This window comes from Dromiciops gliroides, chromosome 4 (assembly GCF_019393635.1).
Source record: "Dromiciops gliroides isolate mDroGli1 chromosome 4, mDroGli1.pri, whole genome shotgun sequence".
Lineage (NCBI taxonomy): Eukaryota > Metazoa > Chordata > Mammalia > Microbiotheria > Microbiotheriidae > Dromiciops > Dromiciops gliroides.
Window position 1 is genome coordinate 244,794,390 of NC_057864.1, and position 21,165 is coordinate 244,815,554.

The 21,165-nt window shown below is 38.1% G+C and overlaps 1 protein-coding gene across 1 annotated transcript in view; it reads left to right on the forward strand.

Moving 5' to 3' along the window:
* SNRPC (small nuclear ribonucleoprotein polypeptide C) overlaps positions 1 to 19,365 on the forward strand; it is a 32,325-nt gene extending 12,960 nt beyond the window's left edge. Inside the window, exons 4-6 of the mRNA XM_043999348.1 lie at positions 1,294 to 1,383; positions 12,924 to 13,028; positions 14,683 to 19,365. Coding sequence (XP_043855283.1) covers positions 1,294 to 1,383; positions 12,924 to 13,028; positions 14,683 to 14,807 — 320 coding nt within the window. The 3' untranslated portion in view covers positions 14,808 to 19,365. The remainder of the gene's footprint in view (positions 1 to 1,293; positions 1,384 to 12,923; positions 13,029 to 14,682) is intronic.
* The last annotated feature ends 1,800 nt before the right edge of the window (positions 19,366 to 21,165 follow it).

A 21,165-nucleotide genomic window follows, 5' to 3' on the forward strand; every position in this document is an offset into this window, starting at 1 on the left:
ACTTCAATCTGTATTCATACTCCATAGTTCTTTTTCTGGATGTGGAGAGCATTTTCCATCATGAGGCTTGGAATTATCTTGGATCATTGTATTGCTGGAAAGAGCTAAGTTTATCACACAAACTTTGTTCTTTCTACCTTCACAACATCTATACATCTTATATATGTCCCCTTCTCTCCTCACATTCAGCCACAACCCTAGTTCATGCCTTCACCAAGTTTATCACCCCTCACCAAGACTATTCCATTAGCCTTCTAACTAGTCTCCCTGCCTTAAGTTTCTCCCCACTCCAGGTCATCCTCCACTCAACTGCTAAGGTGGTTTTCTTAAAGAATAGGTCTAGCCATGTCATCCCTCTGCTCAGAAATTTCCAGTAGCTCCCTTTTACCTTCAGAATCAAATGTAAACTTATCTAGGTGGCATTTAAAGCTTTATAGCCTGGCTCCTCCCAACTTTTCCGACTTAATATCCTGCTCTCCTCCCCACCCTATGCCATTCAGCTGTAACGATTGGAATGACGCCACCTGCTGGAGACTTACTGTAGAAGAGTTCCGCCCATGAAGCAAAGGTCTTTGAGGGCAAGACCAGGAGTCTTTTCTTTGGCGTCAGGAAGTGACATTGGCTAGTAGGAGGAAGAAGGAAGAGACTGGCGCTCTGTCTCACGCTTTCCTGAGGACTCCGGCGGAGAAGGGAGCTAGAAATGCGCTCTCCCTTTAATAGATAGGAATCTAGGCCTTTTCTTCTCTCTTTACCAAATTCTTATTCTCCTTAGTAAATGCTTAAAAGTCTAACTCTTGCTAAAGCTTATAATTTATTGGCAACCACTCATTAGATATTTTAGACAGACTAGCTAGAATTTTAGCCCTTAACACAGCTTAACTGTAAGGACCAACTTACAAGCTTCTCAAAAACAACATACCATCTCCCTCTGATTTTCCCACATCTTTCCTTCCTCACCTCTTCCCTGGCTTCCTTCAAGGCTTGGCACACACTCCACCTACTCCAGCCACCATTGACTTCCTCTTTCAGATTAGCTTTATACACTCAGCATAGATCTTGTAAGTGACTAGATATTCAAGTGTTAGAATGGATGCTCCTTGAGAACAGGACTATTTGTTGCCTCTCTTTGTATCCCCAGTGTTGAGAACTATGTAAACACTTAATAAATTATTGTAGACTGACGTATATGATGGTTACTGAAATATTTTTAAGTATTCATTTTTTAAAACAGGGTAGAAAAATTATGATCATCTAAAATTCTTATATGTGTTTCTATTTTTTTTTCCTCTAAAGCGGCTGCATTTCAGCAAGGAAAAATTCCTCCCACTCCATTCTCTGCTCCTCCACCAGGAGGGGCTATGATCCCACCTCCTCCTAGTCTCCGTAAGTTTAAAATTTTTGCTTTTGCTTCTTTTTGGTTTGGAATTTGGGACATTATTCTCATAGATTTTATTCAATATGACCTTTAACTTAAAATTCATGTTCAGTAAATGTTTGATGAATGGATGTATAATAATAGAGAATGGCTTTAATCAGGTATGATTTCTGTGACTCTTTTTTTGGGGGGGAGGGGGCAGGGCAATGAGGGTTAAGTGACTTGCCCAGGGTCATACAGCTAGTAAGTGTCAAGTATCTGAGGCTTCAGTTCTCTGTCTGCTTCAGTTCTCTTTGCTGTAAATTGGGGACAATAGTAGCATGTACCTCTCAGCATTGTGAGAATTAAATGAGATAATCTTTTTAAAGCCCTTTAATAAATACTTGTTTTCTTCCTTCCCTCCTTAATGTACTTTCTTTCCACAGTCACTCCAACATTTGTAATTTTTTTTGTTATAAAAACAGGCAGGATTTAAATAAATAGTGTTTCATAAACATTTTATCCTCACAACAACCCTAGGAGATAGGTGCTATTATCCCCATTTTATAGATGAAGAAACTGAGGCACTTGTCCAACATGTTATAGCTAGTAAACATCTGAGCTGGATTTGAACTCATGTCTTCTTAACTAGAGGTCCAGTGCTCAATCCACTTTGCCAATCTGATTCATGGAAGCAGGACCTCACAGTTACATTTTTCTAATTATTAGGGATTTGAAACATTTTTTCATGTAGTTGTTGATAAGTTGGATTTCTTTCTTTGAAAACTTCCTGTTCATAACCTTTAACCATTTATCAGTTGGAGACTGGCTTTTAGACTTATAAATTTGAATCAGTTCTTCATATAGCTTAAGAATCAGACCTTAACAGGAAACTTGTTCTGTGCTTGAAAATTACCAGTGATGAGTAATCAGTGGATTACTCCACTGATCATTAATCCACTATTAATCACTAATCATTAGGATTACCTCCTAAAACAGGCTTTTTTTTTTTTCCTTTTCTACAACAAATTGTTTGGAAGCTTTTCCTTTTCTTGATCTTGTCAACAGATCTGCCTCGGAAGCTTCCATCCTTTGCTCCTCTTCTGCTTTCTAGGGCAAATCAGAACAAGTTTAATTCCTCTTCCACATGATAGCCTTAAATAAAATATACAACACATAGTTTATTTATTTATTTTTAACTTTCTTTTCTTTTTAAATTTTGAGTTCCAATTCTCTCCTTCCCTCCCACCTCACCCACCCACTGAGAAGACAAGAAAAATATCAAGGATACATGTAAAATCATGAAAAATTTTGCATATTAGCCATATTGCCAAAAAAAAGTAAAATTATACTTTGGTTTAAATTCTGAGTTCTCTCTCCAGAGGTGGATAGCATTTTGTCATCATGAATCCTTTGGAATTGTGTTGGATCACTATACTGATCAGAGTAGCCAAATCTTTCACATTTGATCATCATTCCAACATTGCTGTTGCTGTGTACAATGATCTCCCAATTCTCACTTCCCTTTGCATCAGTTCATATAGGTCTTGCCATGCTTTTTTTTTTCTGAACCCCTCTTCCTTAAGTCATTTCTTTTTTTTTGTTTTGAGGTAATTGGGGTTAAGTGACTTGCCCAGAGTCACACAGTTAGTAAGTATCAAGTATTTGATTCCAGATTTGAACTCAGGTCCTCCTGAAACCAGGGCGGTACTCAAGTCATTTCTATAGCATAGTAGAACTCCATCAAAATTACATACCATGGGGCAGCTAGGTGGTGCAATGGATAAAGCACTAGTCCTGGATTAAGGAGGACCTGAGTTCAAATGTGATCTCAGACACTTGACACTTACTAGCTGTGTGACCCTGGGCAAGTCACTTTAACCTTCATTGCCCCATAAAAAACCCCCAAAAAACAAAATCACATACCACAAATTGTTTAGCCATTCCCCAACTGATAGCCTTTCAAATACTTGAAGATAAACTGTGTGGTTTGGCTGAATTTTCTCTTCTTCAGGTTAAAAATTTCTAGACCTTCAGCAGACCTCCATAGGACATGGTCTCTAATATTTTTACATCTGGACACCTTCCCTGCTTGCCTATGCCTCTTACCCTCTCAAGTAGTCTGACTAGGGCCCAGGACAGTAAGACATTTGACTTCCTCATTCTGGACACAGAGCTTCTATTAATGAAACCTAAAATTAAATTCAATTTTTGTTGTTTATGTTATAAACTGCCACTTACTCCTGTTGATTTATTTTGAGGTTGTAGTATACTAAAAAAGCCCCCAAATATATTTTGTAGGATCTATTATTTAGCCATGGCTCCCCTATTTCATATTTGTATGTTTTGTATATGATAGTTTTGAACTCAATTTGTAAAATTTTACATTTATACCTATTGAGTTTCATCTGGTTAGATTGAGGCAATAATTCTAATCTGTCAGGGTGTTTTGAAATCCAGTATATTAATTAGCTCTCATCTTTGTTTCAACTAGGCCTTGATACAAATATTGATACAGTTGTATCAATGTATCACGCAGTTCTATTTGGCATCACTCTAGAGATATTCCTCAAAGTTGTCTTTGTTCCTATAATCACTACTCTTTAGATCTGGCCATTCAACTAGTACCTAATTCAAACTACTGTATTTTTATTCAGCCCCCATCTCTCTATCTTGTCTAATAGGATATCAGGGTAGACTTTGTTAAATGCCTTGCTGAGATCCAGATGTACTTTATTCACAGTATTCTTGACCCAGAGTCTAGTAGCATTGTCAGAAAATGAAATGAAGATAATTCCAGATAGTCTGTTCTTTCCTTAAAATAAATTTTATTAAAGTTTTCTGTTGCTACAGTAGTCATTTCTGAAATTACACCTCCTTCAAATTGAACTCTCCTTTGTAACAAAGAAAAATATATGAAATTACTCAGTTCTGAACAAGGCTAACAATGTTTACAGCATTATACTCTTATAATTCCACTACTTTCCTTTTATGTGAAAGGACCATCAATGGTCTTTCAGTTTCTCTGAGCTTAGTTTTGTGCTCATTTATGTTATTTTGGGTATTATATATATTGTTCTTTAGATCTGCTTGTCATTTTGCCCTAGTTCATACAAATCTTTGTATTTTTCTCTGAATCCCTCATTCATCATTTTACTGTGCAGCAAACTACCATTTTTTCAGTTTCACCAGTGAGTAGGCACCCATTTTATTTCCAGTTCTTTGCTACCACAAAAAATGTTGCTATGAATATTTTGATATACAGACCTTAACTTCCTTGAAGTTTCTGCAAACAGAGGAAAAGGACCCATCAGTACAAAAATATTTCCAATAACTTTTTGTTGTAGCAAAGAACAATAATCAGAGGGGGTCCCCATCACTTGGCAAATGACTAAATAATTGATAGAATAGGGTTAGGCACTGGACCTTTTATTTCATTGGTATAAGGAACTTCTGTGGAAGCAAAGTCCCTCTATCAATATAAATCATCTTTGTAATTTATCATCTTAGAAAACTGCTAGTTTAGGTGATTAGCCTTGGGTCACAGTGTGTGGCAGAAGTAGCAATTGAACCACCAGGACTTCCTAGTTCTGAGACCAGCTATCTTGTAAGTTGGGATAATAATCTTTTAATATCTGCCTCATAAGAGCATAGGAATAAATGGAGCTTTCCTTAAAATGATAAGCAGTAAGGGGGGCAGCTGGGTGGCGCAGTAGATAAAGCACCAGCCCTGGATTCAGGAGTACCTGGATTCAAATCTGGCCTCAGACATTTGACACTTACTAGCTGTGTGACCCTGGGCAAGTCACTTAACCCTCATTGCCCCACAAAACAAAACAAAAAACAAATAAAATCATAAGCAGTATCTACCTAAAACCACCAGTAAACATATGTAATGGGGATAAGTTAGAGGCATTCTCAGTAAGATCCAGGGTGAAAGAGGAATGTCCATTATCACCAGTGTTATTCAGTATTGTACTAGAAATGTTAGCTTTAGCAGTAAGAGAAGAAAAAGAAATCGAAGGAATTAGAATAGGCAAGGAGGAAACAAAAGCAGATGATATGATGGCATACTTAGAGGATCCTAGAGAATCAACTAAAAAACTACTAGAAACAATTAACAACTTTAGCAAAATTGCAGGATATTAAATAAATCCACATAAATCTTCAGCATTTCTATATATGATCAACAGAGCCCAGCAGTAAGAGATAGAAAGAGAAATTCCATTTAAAATAACTGTAGACAATATAATATTTGGGACAAATACCTGACGAGATAAACCCAGGAACTATATGAACACAATTACAAAACACTTTTCTCACAAATAAAATCAGATCTAAATAATTGGAAAAATATAAATTGGTTATGGATAGGCTGAGCTAATATAATAAAAATGACAATTTTACCTAAATTAACTTACTTATTCAGTGCCATACCAATCAAACTACCTAAAAGTTATTTTATAGAGCTAGAAAAAATAATAACAAAATTCATCTGGAAGAACAAAAGGTCAAGAATATCAAGGGGACTAATTTTTTAAAATGCACATGAAGGTGGGTTAGCCATCCCAAATCTGAAGTGGCAGTCATCAAAACTATTTGGTACTGGATAAGAAATAGAGTGGTGGATCAGTGGAATAGGTTAGGCACAGAAGACACAGTGGTAATGGCTATGGTAATCTACTGTTTGATAAACCCAAAGATCCCAGCATCTGGGATAAGAACTCAGTATTTGACAAAAACTGCTGAGAAAACTGGAAGATAGTATGGCAGAAATTAGGCATAGACCAATATCTTACACCATATACCAAAATACAGTCAAAATGGGTACATGACTTTAGACATAAAGGGTGATATCACAGACAAATTAGGAGAGGAAGGAATAGTTTACCTTACAGACCTATAGAGAGGAGAAGAATTTATGACCAAAAGCAAGAATTAGAGAATATTATGAATAATGCAAAATGGATCATTTTGATTCCATTAAATTGAAAAGGTTTTATACAGAGGTAATACAGCCAAGATTAGAAGGGAAAAAGAAAGCTGGGAAACAATTTTTACAGCCAGTGTTTCTGATAAAAGCCTCATTTCTAAAGTATATAGAGAACTGAATCAAATTATAAGAGTGCAAGTCATTCCTCAATTGAGAAATGGTCAAAGTATATGAACAGGCAGTTTTCAACTGAAGAAATCAAAGCTATCTATTGTCATATGAAAAATTGTTCTAACTCACTATTAATTAGAGAAATGTAAATTAAAACAACTCTGAGGCACTACCTCACACCTATCAGATTGGCTAATATGACAAAAAAGGAAAATTATAAATGCTGAAGAAACTGTGGAAAATTTTATTTTATTTTATTTTAATTTTGGGTTTTTTTATGTATAAGGTATTTTATTTTTTCCGTTACATGTAGAGATAGTTCTCAACTTTTGTTTATACAAGCTTTACAATTTCAGATTTTTCTCCCTCCCTCCCCTCCCTCCCCCCCTCCCCTAGACAGCAGGTAATCTGATATAGGTTATATCTATATATCTATATATCCATATCCATATAGATATATATACACACATATATATATATATACATAATAACATTAATCCTATTTCTGCATTAATCCTGTTACAAGAGAAAAAATCAGAGCAGTGATGCAAAACCTCAAAATAGAAAAAAAAAACAAAAGAAATAGTATGGTTCAATCAGCATCTATACTCCACAGTTCTTTTTTTTTTTTCCTTGGATTTGGAGATCCTCTTCTATCATGAGTTCCCTTGAACTCTTCTGTACCATTGCATTGGTGAGAAGAATATAGTCCAAACCGGTAGGTCAACACTCAATGTTGATGATACTGTGTACAGTGTTCTTCTGGTTCTGCTCATCTCACTCATCATCAGCTCAGAAACTGTGGAAAAATTGGAACACTAATGCATTGTTGGTGGAGTTGTGAACTGATCCAACCATTCTGGACAGCAATTTGGAACGATGCCCAAAGGGCTATGGATCTACCCGTACCCTTTGACTCAGTAATACCACTATTAGGTCTGTATCCCAAAGAGATCACAAAAAAAGGGAAAAGGAGCCACATGCACAAAAATATTTATAGCGGCTCTCTTTGTGGTGGCAAAGAATTGGAAATTGAGGGGATGCCCATCAATTGGGGAATGGCTGAACAAGTTGTGGTATATGAATGTAATGGAATACTATTGTGCAATAAATGATGAGCAGGCAAATTTCAGAAAAACCTGGAAAGACTTAAATGGACTGATGCTGAGTGAAGTGAGCAGAATCAGGAGAACATTGTACATAGTAACAGCAACATCCTGTGATAGATATTGCTTTTCTCAGCAATACAATGATCCAAGATACTTCCAAAGGACTCATGATGGGAAATGCTCTCCACATCGAGAAAAGGAACTATGGAATCTGAATGCAGATTGAACCATACTATTTTAACCTTTTCTTTTTGTTTTCTTTCTTGAGGTCCCTTTCATTCTGATTCTTCTTTCACAGCAGAACTAATGTGGAAATAAGTTTAATTTGATAGTTCATATATAACCTACATAAGATTGCTTACTGTCTTGGGGAGAGGGAGGCAAGGGAGGGAGGGAGAAAAATTTGGAACTCAAAATATTATAAAAATGAATGTTGAAAACTGTCTTATAACTGGAAAAAAATTAAATTCTATTAAGGAAAAAATATCTGCCTTATAGAATTGTTGTGAGAATCAAATGAGATAATGTATGTGAAATGCTTCACAAGCATGAATGTGCTATATAAAAGTCAGCTATTATTATCTACACAGAATTGGAAATATTTTTAAAATTATTTTTATTTTGTTGAATATTTCCCAATTACATGTAAAACATTTTAATACTCAATTTTAAAACTTTTGAGTTCCAAATTCTTTCCTTTCTTCCCTTCCCTCCTCCTTTCCTCCTTTTTTGAGGAGGCAAACAATTTAATGTCATTTATAGATGGGAAGTTATGTAAAACATACTTCCATATTAGTCATGTTACAAAAGAAAACAATACAAATAAAGTAGAAAAAAGTGTGCTTCAATCTGCCTTCAGAGTTCATCAGTTCTCTCTGGAGGTGGGTTGCATCTTACCCCATGGGTCCTTTGGAATTGTCTTGGATCATCTTCTTGATCAAGTAGTTACATATTTCACAGTTGATCATCCATATGTTATTGCTGTTACAGTATACAATATTCTCCCGGATCTGCTCACTTCACTTTGCATCAGTTCATATAGGTGTTCCCAGGTTTTTCTTTTTCCTTTTTTTTTTTTTTGTGGGGCAGTGAGGGTTGTGACTTGCCCAGGGTCACACAACTAGTAAGTATGAAGTGTCTGAGGCCGGATTTGAACTCAGGAACTCCTGAATCCAGGGCTGGTGCTTTATCTACTGTGCCACCTAGCTGCCCCCTTTCCCAGGTTTTTCTAAAATCATCCTGCTTATCATTTCTTATAGTATTCCATCACAATTACATACCACAACTTGTTCAACCATTATGCAATTCATGGATATCCACCTTGATTTCTAATTCTTTGCTACCACAAAAAAAAAAACTATCATAAATACTTTTTACAAATAGGTTCTTTTCCATTTCTTTCATCTCTTTGGGATACAGACCTACTGGTTATATTTATAGCTGGGTCAAAGGGTATGCATAGTTTTATAGCTCTTTGGGCATAGTTCCAAATTGTTCTCTAGAATGGTTGGACTAGGGGGCAGAGCCAAGATGGCTGAGAGAAGCCAGGAAGTTGCCTGAGCTCTCCTGAGTTTCTCTCAGAAACAACATTAAATTAAGCCTCTAAATGGATTACATGAAGAGGTGCAAAAAGAAAGTATTACAATAGAGGAAAAGAAGGGAGGAGTGAGCATTGTTTCAACCTTACTCTCATCAGATTTGGCTCAAAGAGAGAATAACATACAAACTCACTTGGATAGAGAAATTTAGCTTATCCTATGGGGAAGTAGAAAGGTAAAAGGAAAAGGGGGGCACTGATAGAAGGGAGTACAGAAGCAAGAGAGGAAAGGGGAAAGAAAAGTGAAGGGGTCTGATAAAGGGGAGGGCAGTTTGAGGGAGGCAGTGGTCAGAAACAAAATGCTGGTGAGGAGGAACAGGGTGAAAGGAGAAAGAAAAGTATAAAAAAGGGGAAATATATAGTAATCATAACTGTGAATGTAAATGGGATGAACTCTCCCATAAAATGTAGGCAAATAGAGTAGATTAAAAACCAGAATCCTGCAATATGTTGTTTACAAGAAACACATTTGAAACAGAGAGATACACACAGAATAAGGGTAAAAGGCTGGAACAGGATATATTTTGTTTCAGCCGAAGTACAAAAAGCAGAGATAGCAATCCTGATCACAGACAAAGTGAAAGCAAAAATAGAAGAGATAAAGAAGGAAACTATACGCAGCGGATAGAGCACCGGCCCTGGAGTCAGGAGGACCTGAGTTCAAATCTGGCCTCAGACACTTAACAATTACTAACTGTGTGACCCTGGGCAAGTCACTTAACCCCAATTGCCTCACTAAAAAAAAAAAAAAAAGAAGAAGAAGGAAACTACAAGCTTCCTAAAAGGTACCATAGGGGCAGCTAGATGGCGCAGTGGATAGAGCACCGGCCCTGGAGTCAGGAGTACCTGAGTTCAAATCCGGCCTCAGATACTTCACACTTACTAGCTGTGTGACCCTGGGCAAGTCACTTAGCCCCAATTGCCTCACTAAAAAATAAAAAAATAAAAAAACAAACAAACAAAAGGTACCATAGACAATGACATCATATCAATATTAAACATATATGCACCAAGTAGTATAACATCCAAAGAAGTTAAGTGAGTTACAAGAGGAAATAGACAGCAAAACTATGCTAGTGGGGGAATCTTAACCTCTCCCTCTCAGAACTAGATAAATCTAACTACAAAATAAATAATAAAGAAGTTAAGGATGTGAATAGACATTTAGAAAAGTCTCTGGAGAAAATTGAATGGGGATAGAAAGGAATATACCTCTTTTCTCTGTGGTACATGGCACCTACACAAAAATTGACCATGTTTTAGGGTACAAAAACCTCACAGTCAAATGTAGAAAGGCAGAAATGGTAAATGCATCCTTTTCAGATCATGATGCAATAAAAATTACATGTAATAAAGTGCCATGGAAAGATAGACCAAAAATTAATTGGAAATTAAATAATCTCATCCTAAAGAAGAATGGGTCAAACAACAAATCATAGAAAAAAATGAGTAACTTCATCTAAAAGAATGACAACAATGAAACAACATAACAGAATGGTTGGACTAGTTTAGAACTAGTTTACACCTCCATCAACGGTGAATTAGTGTTCTGGTTTTTCTACATGGCTTCCAGCATTTGTCATTTTCCTTTTGTGTCATGTTAGACAATCTGATAGTAGAAGGTAATATCTCAGAATTGTTTTAATTTGTATTTCTGTAGTAGGTAGTGATTTAGGGCATTTTTATGTGACTATTTTTTTTTTTGTTTGGTTGGTTTTTGCTTGGTTTTGGTGAGGCAGTTGGGGTTAAGTGACTTGCCCAGGATCACACAGCTAGTAAGTGTTAAGTGTCTGAGGCTGGATTTGAACTCAGGTCCTCCTGAATCCAGGGCCAGTGCTCTATCCACTGCACCACCTAGCTGCCCCGTATGTGACTATTAATATCTTTGATTTCTTCTTCTGAAAACTTCCTGTTCATATCCTTCAACCATTTATCAACTGAGGAATGGTTCTTATTTTTATAAATTTGGCTCAGTTCCCTACATATTTGAGAAATGAGGTCTTTATCAAAGACATTTGCTGTAAAGATTTTCCCCAATTTCCTGTTTTCCTTCTAATTTTGGCTGCATTAGTTTTGCTTGTACAAAAGCTTTTACATTTCCCGTAATCAAACATCTATTTTTTTCTTGTACTTTCTATCTTATTCATAAAATTTAAAGGTACATTTTATGATATCTTTTATGTATAAATTTTATCAATTTGGATTCTTTCTTGTTAAATGGTGTGAGAGGTTGGTTTGTGCCTAGTTTTTGCTGTCAATTTTTGTCAAATGGCTAGTTGAGTCTTTGGATTTATTAAACGCTAGATTACAATGGTCATTTACTACTGTGTATTGTGTACCTAAACTATTCCATAGATCTGCTACTCTATTTCTTAGCCAGTACCAGATTGTTTTGATGATTACCACATATATATGTGTGTATATATGTATATATTGCGTGTATGTATATATGTATGTATGTGTGTGCGTGTGTGTATATATATATATACATATATATGGAATTGCTAGTTTCACAATAGTTTCTGATAGGCTTTCCATATACAATTGCTATAAACACAGGACCCTTGGTTAAGTCAGTCTATCAACAAGCATTTACCAAGTACTTATTATGTGCATACACTGTGCTAGGCACTGGGCATACAAAGAAAAGCAAAAAACAAAACAAAAACACAACAAAAACAACCAACCCAAAACAAAACTTCCCTTACAAATAATTCACTGAGGGGGCAGCTAGGTGGTACAGTGGATAGAGCACCGGCCCTGGATTCAGGAAGACCTGAGTTCTAATATGACCTCAGACACTTGACACTTACTAGCTGTGTGACCCTGGGCAAGTCACTTAACCCTCATTGTCCTGCCTCCCCCCCAAAAAATACAAAGAATTCATTATCTAAAGCACGAAACAACATGCAAAGAGCTGTGTACAAACAAGCTATACACAAAATAAATGGAAAGTAATCCCAAGGAGACAGCATTAACTTAAGATATTGAGGAAAATAGGGGAAAGATATATTTATATATATATTTATTTATTTATATATATATATGTGTGTGTATATATGTATATATGTATATATATGTATGTGTATATATATGTGTGTGTATATATATATATATATATATGTGTGTCTGGTCCTAACTTTTATGGTATTTCTGAAAATTATATATCAAATTGGTATAAGCATGTGTCCATATGCCATTTCATCTGTTTGACAATGTTCAGTATCTTTGATTGATAGAAACTATAAAATGAGCAGATGAGGTTGTCAAGACATACAATATAAGAATTTGTTAAGCTACATTGAGTGGAATAGTGACATTTTAGGAGTCTAAACCTGCTTCAGGTATAATTATGCATAGTTTTTATGTGTTTAAGAAATACTGTCTTTCAAAGACCATCTTAAAATAATTTTTGTGATAGGAGACAGATCTGAATTTAGGAATGTCATTCACTTTTGTGCCTCTTCAGCTCTTTACCTTGAATTCTGCAAAAGCCACCTTTTGCTTTCTTTGAATACCGTTCCTTTGGAGATTGTTGATCTGAAGGGATTTGATTTGGGTGAGGCCCTTGTATGCAAACTGGCCATATAACCATGAGTTTTATAACATGCTGCTATGCAGCCAAAGGCGAAGACAATGGCCTTTTGTTGAAAAATATTAGCGTGTTAATGAGACTCTGTTACACTTTTCCTTGGACTTAGAAGTGCACATTTTCTATACATTAGCATCCCTAACCCCAGGATGGATGCTCTCTTTCAGCGGGACCTCCTCGACCTGGTATGATGCCAGCACCCCATATGGGAGGGCCTCCCATGATGCCAATGATGGGCCCCCCTCCTCCTGGAATGATGCCTGTGGGACCTGGTAAGTTTGAATCTCTTTTCTTCCCCCAAGGAAATTAAATAGGATCCTTAGTTTGCTGCCTTTTCTTTCTAATGAAGTAATTTTTCATGAATCCTGTTTATAAAGAAATAATGAAATTGCTTGTTGATTCTCAGTGTAGGTAGGAAGATGCCAAAAGATCTTATCATGCCATTGCAAATAAAGCAACACTAGAACATAGTTCTGGCTTCTTATTTAGATTCTTCAAGGTACCTTCCTGCTCCCCCTTCCCCTATTACTCCTTCATTTCTGGCCTCATTTGAAATGAGCATATGGATACATTTCATTGACAGGGGTTTGGTAGCTAGCAATTTGCACAACCAACTTAGTTACTGAACTTTGGAGCAGAGTTTTTATCTGTAATTCATCAATTTGCATCAGCTAAAGAGGCCAGGCCATTTGCTCATTAAGAATCAAACTGTTGGGGGCGGCTAGGTGGCACAGTGGATAAAGCACCGGCCCTGGATTCAGGAGTTCCTGAGTTCAAATCCGGCCTTAGACACTTGAAACTTACTGGCTGTGTGATCCTGGGCAAGTCACTTAACCCTCATTGCCCCGCAAAAACAAACAAACAAACAAAACAAAGAATCAAACTGTTTATAGATAATGACATTGAAGGATCATTTTTTCATCTAGTTTGCATACATACCATTGGTACAATGTGAAATTAATCCATAGTCTTGATAAAATAGCTCTCATTCATCTAGTGCTTTAAGGTACAAAAAGTACTTTTCATCATAACTATTTTGTGAAGTAGTTTTTCTGGGCATGTCCTCTTTTACAGGTAAGGAACCTGAGGTACAGACACATTGACTTATTTTGGATTATATAGCCAGTGTGGCCAAGTTGTTACCTGAATGTAGGTCTTTAGACTCTAAGTTCAATGCACAGTTATACCATACTTATCTTCTAATATCATGGCTTTTGTCAGCCTTAGCACAACACCACTGGATAGATTATATGTGCCAAAATTCTTGCCCACTACCCATTTCTTATGTATTTTTTCAGTTTTATAGTCAAGCCTTAGGACAGTAGTGTACCCATGATAATTTGCATAGCTTACATAATGACAGAACATTTTATAAATTTTATTGGTTACAATTGCCAAAGGGCCCTACAAGAGTCACCTTTTTTCTTTTCGGTTTTCATTAATTATGTCATAGTTTTCTGTGTGAGCTGTACATGGTTATTAACATGTTCTTAGAATGACTTCCACTCACTATTCCCACCAAATTGCATGCTAACTTTTGGTAGCAGAATTTTGCATGTTAAATTTTGGTAGCACTGTGTTCTGCTCACATTCATGACAGTGAAATAGCCTGTGGTTATGTGAGGCCTAACAGGGCTAATTTAATGTGACTCAACTGTGCATTTTCCCAGTGTAAGCAAGATAAAGAACTTGGGGAACAATCATCACTGGTGCCTTCTGAAAAGGAGACAATTTTTTTTCAAAGTAGTCTATTAATAGCTTGCCCTAACTATCACTGGGTCATACATGATTTACAGACAGAATGGTTTTGCAGCATTTCCTCTGAGTATACTTTTTAAGCATATTACAGCTAGAGAATGCAAAAGAGAGGTGAATGGCAATCATGGCTGACTTCTTCCAATATACTTTTTTTGTATGACCTTGTAGCTCCTGGGATGAGGCCACCCATGGGAGGCCACATGCCCATGATGCCTGGACCCCCAATGATGAGACCTCCTGCCCGTCCCATGATGGTGCCCACTCGGCCAGGAATGACCCGCCCAGACAGATAAGAATAAAGGGAAATACGTTCGTGTCATTTTTTTATTCCTTGTTCTACTCCACCCAAACACCATGGTGCTGCACCTCTGGGGTGTTTTCCAACAGCATGGCAAGGAAGATTTGCTCCCACTTCTGTCAAAGAAGAAACCGTTTGGAAGGGAGCAGTGGGACAGAAATGCAGCTTACATTTATATTGTGATGTGTACAAATAAAAGTATTGACTGTTTTAGCTATAGAAGGGTTTTTTCAATGATTTTTGTTGCTGCAAGATGAAGAATTCCAAATGTGATTCTCCAACCTTGATGTTTAGTTCATATTCTCTCATTTCATTGTATCTTCCCCCTCTTAGATTCTTGTCCCTCAGCTATAGAACATTTTCCTAGGGGACAGCCCCCTAGACAAAGTTCCTTATGTATTATAAGCTTTGTAAATCTAGCACTTGTAGGCCTTTTATTGACTCAAAGAATAAATAAAAACACACTTTCTTCATCAGGTCCCAGTGACATCACTTCGTATGTAGAGTTAGTGTGTATTACTGCTGCTCTTCAACCTGGAATAGGGACGAATGCTGCATGGTATGTAGTAGAAACTATCATAATTTTACAACTTTTTTTTCTTTATGTATCTGGGAATTAAAATTGAGAAAAAATGGTGCAACTAAGCAGAACCAAGAAAACAAAATACACAGTGACTTAAAACAACACAAACAGAAAAAACAAAAAAATGAACACTGCACAATTATAAAGGTCAAGCTTACTCTCAGAATTTATCTGCCTCCCTTCTTTGCCCAGAAAGGGAATTATGGCTATGTAATGTTACTTATACTATCAGAAACCCTTGGAGTGCTGGTTGCTCTTGCTGAGGTGCCTTTTTTCCCTGTTTTTATTCTCTGTTATGAGAAACAGCTCAAACAGCTCACTGGGTAAGGGAGGAGGATACATCATGGTTGGAAATGAAGGTGATGTAAAAACAAAAGATAACGATAAAAATATTTTTAAGAAAAGAAATTGGCACATTGATGCCAGTTGGTATGGCATACTCTTCTTTAGAATGCTGCCCACCACATCTCTGTCCTGGAAAGGCAGTATGCTTGCAGGAGAAAAGCCTGAAATCAAGCCAGAGGCACAGCAGGCAAGGAGCTATGTTTGTATTCTTAGCAGTGAGAATCAGAACCCTCAACAGCTGCTATCTGAAATTGCCATTGAAATTGCTGTTACAAAATGATGGCTTCTTGTAGCAGAACAGTATTTTAAGTCTTTATAAAATATTTATTACTGCATTTTGTTTTTACACAACAATCACTTTCCAACAGAACCCCTTACCCAATAGTACCTTCTTTTAGAAAAAGCAATTAAATTAAACTATTTGATACAGCAATTGGGAAGGATAGAACATGTAACGTTCCATCCTTGTGCCTTACCATTTTTTAACACAATTGCTAAGTGTTTTAATAGTCATTGGGAAGAAACATTGATCATTGTATTTCATCCAGTTTTTCTTATCTTTAAGTATTGTCTTCATTTACATTATTTTAGTTATTGTGTATATTATTCTCTTTGTTCTGCTTTCTTGATCTGTATCCTTTTAGATTTTTCTATGAGTGGTTTTTATGTAAAAATCTAAGATTACTATCCTACTTATGAAAATATGCAATACACATTTTCTTTTAAACTATTAGTATTTTGAAGAGGAACTAATTTAGGCAAAGAAAGTGAGTTAATCTAAACAAAATGATAGTAACAACTTAATTTTCATTGTTAAATTTTACAGTGAATTATTTCTTGCTTTTTTAGTGTCTCACCTACATCTCTTTGTGGGAGAAAGATTTGGTTTCCAAGTACTTTTGTCATGAGACTCCTAGAGTCTGTTTTTTTCTTATTCTTCACAACTAATCACAGAAGACTGGTGGGCATATTAGCTGGTTGGGGTTTTTTTTAGAATGAAAATAAATGGGAAAATGAGCTAAATTTTAAAAATTGGCATTTTGGTAGTCTCCTATATCTTGAAGAATTATTGATTTTCTAGAAAAAGTTGAGTGAATTTTAATATCAATTTTTGTTCTCTGAACCAACATTCTCAACAACCACTGTTCCTTCTACTTTTTTTTTTGAGAAAATAGAGGCTATATTCTGGAGTCCTTTTCTCTTCTTTCCCTCAAAACTCCTACATAATCCCTCACTCTCTTGTGCCTTCTGTCTCTGAGGAAGAGCTAGATATGCTTCTTGTCAAGGCTACTCCTTGTTCTGCCTTTGATCCTAACTCCTCCTATCTCTCCCAGGATCCTGCCTCTAGGATCACTTCCCATTTCCCATCCCTTCACATTTTCAATCTCCACTTATGTACTACATAAACGCCTAAGTCTCCCCAATTCTTCAAAAATCTCTTAAGTCTCCAGCGCCTTGCATTTTCATCTGTATCTTTTGTTCCTTTCACAGCTAAACTCCTACAAAAAGCCATTTAAAGGCATTTCCTCCACTTCTTCACCTCCCACTCTTCAACCACTTGCAATCTGGCTTCTGATTCTACCATTCCATTGAAATTGCTTCCTTCCTGATTAACAGTGATCTCAATTGTTAAATCTGATAGTCTTTTTTTCTGAGTTCTCTTTGTAGCTTTTTATACTATTGACCATACTCCTGGATATTCTCTCCCTTGGTTTTTATTTTAAAAGTTAAATTTACTTTTTATTATGAAATTTAACACACTCATGAATATTTTAATATGTAAAGAAGTACAACAGAGGATTGTCTATGAAACTGAACTGACATGTCCTTGACTTTGGGGGAGTATATGTCTTGTAATAGTATTGCTCTTATGTCAAGTTAGTGACTCTTGGCTCTTTTCTAGAGTTGTACCAGTTAAGTAAGGTCTTCAACAATGGTGTGCTAGTGTGTCTGCTGTCCCAGGGACTCTCCAACATTGACCATTACTGTGTGTGTGTGTGTGTGTGTGTGTGTGTGTGTGTGTGTGTATGTATGTGAAAGAGAGAGACAATCTGATGAGTGCAAAGTGAAACCACAGAGTCGTTTAAAATACATCTTTGTTATTAGTGATTTGGGACCTTTTTTCACTCAGCTATTGATAGTTTGAATTTCTTCTTTTGAACCTGCCTGTTCATATCTTTTAATTTAATTAGTAATCTATTGGGCTCTTATTATTATATATTTGTATCAATTCCTGGTGTGTGTGTATACACATATATGGTGAACCTTTATCGGAGATATGCAATTAAGATTTTTCCCAGATAACTTTTTTTAAATTTAGCTGCACTAATTTTGTTCATTCAAAAGCTCTTCGATTTTAAGGGATAGATTGCCCTTATCCTCAACTCTTGAGTCACCTGCAGGCCTTGCCAATCTCCAAGTCTAGTCAGTCTTCCCTCCACAACATCTCAGAGAGTGACCACCTCAGACTAATGCCTCCTGACTGGTCTCTCTGATTCTAGGTTTTTTGCTCTCCATTCCAACCTCCATACTTTTGTTCAAGCGCTGTGTGTACTGTTCCCAACGCACTGAGCTCACTAGTCCGCTAGAGAGTGTTCACTGTGGTTACAGCCAAGAACCATCTCCATGGCAACTATGCAGGGCTGTCCAAGGTCACATCTGCTTCACTGAGGAAGGAGATTAGGGCCATAGACTAGGTAGTCACTTTAAGGGATCGAGTGAGGTACTGCCTCTCTCCTCCCGGGGTCCCGCTAGGAGGCGGCATGGTGGTAGTGAAGCTCAGGGGTTCGCTGAGCCTCAGGGGACCTTTCCTGGATCCCAGGATTCTCATGCAGGTGGAGGCTACATCTCCTCAGGCCTGACCTTGTCAACACCGGCCCCGCCACTGTCCCCCCTACTGCTGCTGCTCTTCCTATAGAAAAGGCCGATCCTCAAGGATCTGCCCACCCTTGGCTAGGTGTCTGACCACAGACCAAGCAGTGTGGGCCCCTCTCCTGAATCTCCCTTCCTCCCCCCCACCCCAACTTGCACAGTTCTTTACCCACCCCTCCAGGAACCGCCCTCTATTCATGCCTACCCCACCCCTACCCCGATGTGGCCTGGGCTGGACCCAGCCCTGAACCAACCTGCCCCCAGTCCCCAGTGGCCCCCACCTCCCTGAACTAGTGCAGTTCCACCTACAGGGTGTGCCCTGGTCCTGGGGAGGTCCCGATCCCAGGCTGGACAGGCTCCTGTAGAAGGAGGACCCCCTGGGGCTGGGCAGCCTTCCCAAGGTGATCTGTGTTGTAGCTCTGGTGTTTGTGGGGGGAGGGGGGAAAGGGAAGTACCCCTACCTCCACTGAAAGACAGTGACATGAAACCTCATGTCCTGTTCTATGACCTATAACAATTAGGCAAGTCCTGACCTCTCTAACCTTGGAAACTCCAGTACAGTTCTGATGACCTGGCTGGAATGGAGAGTTAATGAACTCAAATTGACAACCTCAGTTTGCCTCAGTTCCTTATCTGTAAAATGGGAATAAGAGCACTTCCTTCTCTGGGTTGTTGTGAGGATAATCATTATTAATTCTCTTAGACAATTAGATAATCATTGTAAAGCTTTTATCACAGTGCCTGCCTTCTTGTTTGTCCTCCGTTCTTGAAGAGGACCATGACAGACGTCATGACTTGCAGTGAACTGGATTTAAGTAAGGAAGGACTGTGCAAAGTCACCAGCCTCACTCTCTCCTCTGGAGCTATATCTGTGTCCAGTGGCAAGATATACATTAGGATGACTGGAATTGGCCGGGGATGTTTTAAGGCAATTGGGGTTAAGTGGCTTGCCCAGGGTCACATAGCTAATAAGTGTCTAAGGTGAGATTTGAACTCAGGTCCTCCCAACTTTGGGTCCAGTACTCTATTCACTCCCCACCTAGCTGCCCTTCAGTGCTTGGCACATAGTAGGGAACTACATAAACATTGTTCAATCATGTCCAACTCCTTGTGACTTCATTTGGGATTTTCTTGGTAAAGATATTAGAGTGGTTTGCTATTTCCTCTCCAGTTCATTTTATAGAGGAAACCAAGGCAAACAGGGTTAGTGACTTGCCCAGGGTCACACAACTAGTAAATGTCTGAGGCTGGATTTTAACTCAGATCTTCCTGACTCCAAGCAACCCAGCTACTTTACAAAAATGTTAGCTATTATTATTTAGACCCTTTTCACTTGAAAGTTCATTCTGGTCAATCACTTCTAACCAAGGGTCACTGGAAAGTAGCTGTTTGGAGCCATGACCTGGGTTGCTAACTCCTTAGGCTGCTACTGCATAAACAGGGATCTGGAGGAGTGCCCAGATGCCTCATCCTGATCCCTTCATCTAGCACTATGACTCTCTGGGATCTAGGCTTTCAACCTGTTGGGTGGCAGGTTCTATGCTGATGACCGTGCAGCGTTATATTCCCTAGCATCTGTCTGGGGGTGGTCTCTTCTCTCTTCATGCTCTTCTTTACTTACAGGATGCACAGGATCTTCACCATGGAGACTGGGGACCCTTTTGATGACCACAGGGGGTGTGCTCTCTGTACCCTTGATGGAGGTGACCCCATAATAAAGGTTGTAGATCTGGTTAGGTTTCTATTTTTCCTCTTCCATTTCCAAAGCTCTTCTGTCACCTCATCCTTCCCCAGTATCTAGAGTCTCCTATGAGTGTTATTCTGTCAAACTCTTACTCCCTCACTCCCCATTTAATTAGGTTCAGCAGCCATAATTGTTAAGGGCCTAGTATGTGCTGGCTAGGGACTCAAAGTTAAAAATTAAGCAGTTCCTGCTCTCAAGGAGTAGGGATTATTTTGTTTGCCCATTCTCCCCTGCCCATGTGAAAAGAACAGTAGGTAGGGTTCAGAGATTTCAAGCTGGAACCTTACAAGCCATCTGGTTCAACCCCCTCATTATGCACATTAGGAAGCAGGCCCCAAGACATTGAGTGGCTTGTCCAAAGTCATACAAGTAGTGATTGACAGAAGTGGTATTTGAACCCAGGTCCTCTGACCTCAAATCCATGGATTTTTTTCCCCACCGTACCACATGCTTTGTGTCTGACTGTCTCCCCCTTTCTCTTTCCCTCTCTCCCTTTTTCCTTTCCCACTGGACTCTGAGTCTAAAGGAGAATACATTGATTCCATCAATTTTTAGTGAAAGAAACTCCACCTTTTAAGGGGGAAGGGCCCAACAAAGCTTCTTCCCAAAGCGCTTTCCTCTCCGTCCCAGCTGGCTGCCTCCCAAATATGCCCCAGGAGGAGGTAATGAAGGTCTTTAGGAAAAAGCCAGATTATCATTTATTGGATATGGGATGCTTGGGATTCTTGTTCAAGATATACTTTGATGGCTGTGAGGTATCTTCCAACTCTAAGACTCCATGATTCTGTTCATGAGCAGATATTCTCTAGC